Source organism: Mesitornis unicolor, unplaced genomic scaffold (genome assembly GCF_000695765.1).
Source record: "Mesitornis unicolor isolate BGI_N332 unplaced genomic scaffold, ASM69576v1 scaffold22711, whole genome shotgun sequence".
Classification (NCBI taxonomy): Eukaryota; Metazoa; Chordata; class Aves; order Mesitornithiformes; family Mesitornithidae; genus Mesitornis; species Mesitornis unicolor.
Genome location: NW_010166110.1, coordinates 25,651 through 32,283, shown reverse-complemented (window position 1 = coordinate 32,283; position 6,633 = coordinate 25,651). Strand labels below are relative to the sequence as shown.

Here is a 6,633-nt window from a genome sequence, read left to right as displayed (position 1 = left end):
CTCTTTCCTGATCGTATTCCGAGTGCTGTGTGGAGAATGGATAGAAACGATGTGGGACTGTATGGAGGTTGCAGGCCAAACCATGTGCCTTATTGTTTTCATGCTGGTCATGGTGATTGGAAATCTAGTGGTATGTGATGAACATTTTTCAACATTAACTCTGATGCAAAATGTACATAACTTACAGCTGGGCAATGAGAATGTTTGCCATATTTCTATCTGGAATTAAAAAATAAATCTGAATGTGCTAGATTTTGAGTAAAAACCTATGATAATTCCCTTCTACCCCTTCTCATTCACTACCATGCACGAAAGTACTCTCACTATGGGTTCAGGAATTTAGGAATACACGAAAATGCGAAATCGAACACTCTAGCACGGGAGAGCTGCAGCTAATTTAGAAGTGCTGTTTAAATCCAAATGTCTTCCTAACTACTCTTGAAATACTAAAGCTTATGTTGCACCAGCTGCTGAGCAGCTGCTTCTTCAGAGAAAAAAAAAATCTAATGGACTTTCTTAAACCCATTACAGCTAATTCCAGCACTCATACTTCTGACTTAATAAAATTAAAGTGTAAAGTAGATGTTCCTATATAGAATGTCTTGAATTTAAGTATTGAACTTTTTGGTCTGTTTAGGTGTAAAAAGCAGAAAAAAAAATCAGAGTGATTGGATGTCCATCCTAAAAATATGTTTGAAATTTTCTAAATCAAAATTAGAGAATAAATACAGAAAAATTGTAATTCACGATGACAAGTTAAAATGCCAAAGGTTCAATTATATATTAAATTGGTGAGAATTTCTTAGAAATCAGGCTTATAACTGGAATACAGCATTTACACTTTTTGCTTTATTTTAAAGTTTCTTTTCCTGTTAATCTTTATGACATGCCTAAAAAATACATTAAATTACTTGTCAAAATTCTCTTCTTTCAGTGATATTTTGACATGAGTTAAAATTTTATAAAATAGAATTCAAAGTGTTCATATCCTAGTTGTTTACATGACCTTGCAATCTTGACATAATATCATCAGAAATATGAAGAGCTCCAGAAACTTATTCATGATCAGAAACTTGGTCTTCTATTTTTTTTAGTAGTAGCTTCATCATAGAAATGTTGCTTCAGATTCATATTGTCTTCTTTCTTCCAAGTGTCTTTTTATCTTAGGGGTTCTGTTCTGGAATTGTGAAAGTCTGCAGAATTAAATCTTGTAAGAGAGTACAAATGAGAGACCTAACACATTTAACTATGGGGAAGTTTCTTCATGCCATTTTGTCTTATCATGACAACATTTGCTGCCTGGTGGTATATCAGACTGTGAAAGTATGAAATAATTAATTGCTTTTACAATTTAGTCAAATAGCTACAGTTTATAGGAGACTATATTAAAACAAGAGTAATGATGTTTGAATTCTGAGGCAATGAACCCACTGTTCTCAGGCAATACTGGTGCTAAGAATGTTACCTGCTGATGGAAGAAATATACATTATATATTTATATATTTATGTATTCCTATATAAGGGCAGGAAAAAAGGAAAAAAAATCCAATTACAGATAATATATTATTATAATAAATAATAGAGGTTGAAGTGTAAAATTAATTTTTAAATATTCCTTTTATCCTTTTATGATACGCATTAGAGAATTTAAGAGACAAGCCCAAAATTTAAAGAAAATCACTGTCTCATGATATAATCTTCCAAATAGTAGTTAGAAAGTATAAGTAGGTTATCACAGCATTAACTTATATAACTTGCTAAAATATCTGCATCATAGAAACACACCTATGTTTACAACTCATGTTTATTTAATTCTACTTAAATTCCAAGTGATTTTAAGAGATTTAGATACAAAACCTTCCAAACTTCTGAATGTTCATAGCTAGAAGTTTTGTAACTTTTTTTTTAATTTGAGTCTAAGCAACCATGCTGCTTCAAACAGAGATTTAAAAGTTTAAAATGATTACATATTAGCTTGTCTGTTTTCATCTTCTGAATGAATATTGATCAAAACAAGTATGAAAATCTTTTGTAATTTAAGGTGCTGTATGGCTGTCTAAAATTAGTGAATGTTGTTTTTAAAGCTATTTGACGGTATCCTGTAAAAATACTCCTTATATGTATCTATTTACTATACAGCTGTATTCTCTCATCTTTTAGGTATTGAACCTGTTTCTGGCCTTGCTGCTGAGCTCATTTAGTTCAGACAACCTTGCTGCTACTGATGATGATAATGAAATGAACAATCTCCAGATTGCTGTGGGAAGGATTCAGAAGGGAATAGATTATGTTAAAAAAATGATACAGGAGTTCGTCCAAAAAGCCTTCGTTAGAAAGCAGAAAGCTTTAGAGGAAATCAAAGCACTTGATGAGCTAAACAAGAAAGACAGCTGCATTTCCAATCATACTGCTGTTGAAATAAGCAAAGATCTGAATTATCTTAAAGATGGGAATGGAACCACCAGTGGTGTAGGCACAGGCAGCAGTGTGGAAAAATATGTAATCGATGAAAACGATTACATGTCATTCATAAACAACCCAGGCCTCACTGTGACAGTGCCAATTGCTGTGGGTGAATCAGATTTTGAAAATTTAAATACAGAAGAATTTAGCAGCGAATCTGATATGGAAGAAAGCAAACAGGTAAGATTTTTTGTATCTTAACAATTAAATTGTAGTAATGCATTTACATATTTCTTAATTACATATTTAGAATTGTTTAAAAACTGTCTTATCCAATGTAAATATGTTTTCTATTTTATTATTTTATGTAATTAAAATTAAAGAAAAAAGTTACCCTACATGATGGTATACTAGGGGGTTCTTAGAGTCTACATTTTTAATACTCTCTTTATTAGAATTTGGAAGATGTTTAACTTTCAATATGATTACATCTTTCACAATTTTATGACATTTTAGGACTAGCACAGATTTCATAAAGCATTCTTTTTGTAGTACCTATTATGCAATCAGGATTTATGGAATAAGAGTATTGCAGAAGGCTAAGGAACAATCAAGGGTATACAGCTTTGCATATCCAAACAAATGTAGGTGGAGAAAAAAATATTCTTCTATATTTAGGGTACTTCTAAAAATGAACCCTGAGACATCATAAATCAGTGATGCGTTCTATCTAAAAAGTTTTGTGAGTAATATTCATACAAATTTTCGTGGGTGGCTGAATTGAAATAATCCAGATACCAAACAATGTCATGATAAAGCAGTATCTCAAGTTATCCTGAAAAACAGAATACTCTTGTAAAATAGATGCATGTGAAAACAGTTTACTTGAAAGCCTTATGCTATTGTTATTGTGAAAAGAAACAGAAGCTGGTCTAAAAAGCAGAAGCCACGTCCCTCAAACTAGAAATGGTTCAAATAGCAGAAGTGATCATGAAGAGGTGATAACAATATTCACAGAAACCTTTGTATGTTGCAGTAATGATCAATGACAAGCTAATAAATGCATTAGCAGAATATAATATCCAATGCCATTAGAAATGTTGGAACTGTGAGGGATCTGTTTGAGGGAACTGTTTGAAGGATCAGGAACCATGGATAAGTATGTTTGCAATTAGATTAGAAGCTATGATGTTTTGTGGTAACCCATTAATACAAAAGGGCTTGTTTACCATAAAGTAATTCTTCTATAAAGAATCCCTGCATTCGTGACTGTGTTGTAGCTGTATAGTTGCTATATTTGCAAATAATGCATATTCCTCAGCAGTACCAAATTCTACCGCATAACATTAACAGATAGCCATGATCCAGTTAATCATAGTATCATTTTTTTGCTAAAGAATATAAAGAAACATAAAAAGTGTGTGTTTATTTGCAACTGCAAAGAGGGTAACTCTGCATAACAATTGTAAAATTAAAAGCAAGATATTCTATCATCTGAGTTGCTCAGTCATGAGACAAACATTTTGATTGCAGACATATAAGATAGTATAGCAGTAGTGCTTATCCAGGGCAATTTAAGAATATAAGAGATTCAGGAAGTGTAAAGTGATAAACTTTAAGAGATCAACTAGTATAAAGAAACAAACTTTTTAAGTGACTCTGGGTCTGAGAGTTAGGTGTTTTTCAAATGAGTTGATCTAATAAAAGTTATTTGCCTTTTCCAAGTAGCCTTTAGCAAAGTCTTCTAAGTCTTTTCATATATTCTGATATTCTTTAAAGTGACATTTTGCTATAATTTTTCTGCTTTCCTTGTGGTTAGTTTTGATAAATACAGTAATGAATGCCTTCCTAGTAACTCCATCATATGAAGTTACATGCCTAAAAATTTCCTGAACATGTAACTTTTAAAAAAGTTTGTAATATGCATTAGAAAGTTGGGAGACTTATAATCTGTACAGATGCTGAATGTGCGGTTACCTGACATGTTAGACTCAGCAGCAGGAGTGGCTTGGGAAGTTCCCATCCACCCCAGGCTTCTGATCCCCTAGCAGTGTTTACCACTTCCTCTGCTACCAGTGCTTGTGGATCTGTACTATAAGGCATGTCACTGGAATCATGTAAGTTAAACATAATCCCATAGGTATTATTTGTTTATTTCTTCTTTAAGATAGAGTGAATGGTTCTGTTTATAGTGTACTGCCATATATGCTAGCAGAACAGCTGCGGACAGAGCAAAATGCAGTGCAAAGGTAGAAACTCCTCTGCTTTACAAGTGAATATATGATGTAAGTACAACCTAACAAAAAGGAGTAAGAGCCCTTGTTGTGCCCAGAAATTCTGAATTATACCAATTTCAAGGTGACTTTCACAAGTCAATTACTCTGTTCATTCCCATCTTTGCTTGGTTCAGGCATCGTGCTTTTTTCTTCTAAGGCCATTCTGAAGTTTCAGGACCAAAGCAAATCAAAAGGGATTTTGCCTTTTTTAATGGACTTTAGATGTATCCTTATGTCATCAGGAAGAGAAATAAAATCCAAAAGTCTGTGCAAGCAATTTGAAAGTGAAAATTCCAGGTGACTGTGGGAAATCTGCCAGTAAATGATGGATGGTGTATATGTTAAGAATTTGTGGATAAATTTTCAATGGGGATGGAAGAAGTTTAGGACTTCTGAGGAGCCTCAAGATTTCCATGGAATGTAATAATCATTACCATTGAGAAGCTGGAGCAATAGTGCCTCCTTCAAGTTCTGCTCACATACAACTGTTTAGTTTTTAACTGTTTGACATGTATTTGTACAGTGCAAGTTTGCATATTGTGAACAGTATCTAATAAGAGGAATTTCTTAGCAATGCCCTGAAAATTGTGAATTCTATATTGAAGTTTCTGTTCTGGATTCCTTATTCGATTCCTTCTGGGTAATTTTTAAGGAAAGGTTGAAGTGCTCGTTTTTTTTTATTGTGTGTATAAAAATCCACCTGCTTTGGTAATATATGATCAGATGTTCCGATGTGTGACAGAATTTATGAAGATTCCTAATCTTCTCCTACTAAGTCAACAGTACTGTTGAATCTTTCGCTGCCTTCTGATTGTCTTTTGAGGAAGATAAAGTGTGTATTGGCACAGTGTTTAAGTTACCTTCTAGAAGAGTACACCATCATTTGCTTTATTTTGCCGCTCAAAGGGTACCACTGAGACAACATTCCTACTAGCAGAAGGCCTGGTCTGCAAAAGGGAGGGGTAAGAGATGGGGCAGAACTTTCCCTGCCTTAACTGTGGCAGTACTTAGCACTTAAAATACCCTCAGAAGTTATCCCCTTGAATAACTTTTTATTTCACAACAGAGCTATGGGAAGCTAGATCTGCACAGGAACTGTAAAAGGAACCATTGTTTTCTGGTGTCTTACTGACTGCCACCGGTATTAAGAGCAGAATGCTTATTTAAACTCTATCAGCAATAACAGGTGATGCTAGAAGGGGGACAGGGTCTGCGTGCCCCTGAGGAGTATGCTGAGAGCAGGTAATTACTACAGAAATTGTAACTCTGGGAGAGCGAAGAACAGATTGTAGTTTTTCCTATTTTTATTATCAGATATGTTATGGTAAAAATTAACTTTAGCCACCAAGCTTCTTTTGGAAGGTTGGTTCTTTTTTTTTTTTTTTAATTTCATAAAACCACTTTCTAAGTAATATGCTGGTTAATAACTTCCCAAACGTGTCAGAATCTCTTCTAGAACCTGGTTGCAAGTTCCAGACCTAAACAGATATGTATCACTAGAAGTTTGGGGAAGTTTCTGTTTGGATGAAACATAACAATAACATTTATTAGATATGAAAGTTACCCACTACTTTAGAGTAATAGTTGGCTGAAAGTATCTGAAAGAAGTGAACATTTCATTGATACTTTGAAGAAGGATTTTGTTCATATCTGCTATCAGAAAATAGAGGTGCAATAACCAATGAAATCACCATCAGACATAACAGATTTCTGCTATGAAAATAAGATACTCAGGATAATTAACTCTAAGCATAATAAGAAAATTAGAAGTAAAGGGGATAATATGGTGCTTTTTAAAGTTAGCATTGTGGAAGCTGTTTCTATTATAAAGTATGTCTGCTAATCAGTGAAATGAATTGACTATGTTAATTTTACAAAACATAAGACTCCTCATTACTGTATTTCTGTACCACTTAACAACTGTTCATTATATCTGAATCATAAGTTTATGAAT

General features: G+C 33.5%; 1 protein-coding gene across 1 annotated transcript in view; it reads left to right on the top strand.

Annotated features, from left to right (window-relative positions):
• The window catches only part of LOC104548754 (sodium channel protein type 3 subunit alpha-like), a gene marked incomplete at its 3' end in the record, with an annotated part of 58,929 nt that overhangs the window by 26,649 nt on the left and 25,647 nt on the right, over positions 1 to 6,633 (top strand). Inside the window, 2 exon segments of the mRNA XM_010194860.1 lie at positions 1 to 130; positions 2,161 to 2,643. The exon segment at positions 1 to 130 is cut by the window's left edge and continues 8 nt beyond it. Coding sequence (XP_010193162.1) covers positions 1 to 130; positions 2,161 to 2,643 — 613 coding nt within the window.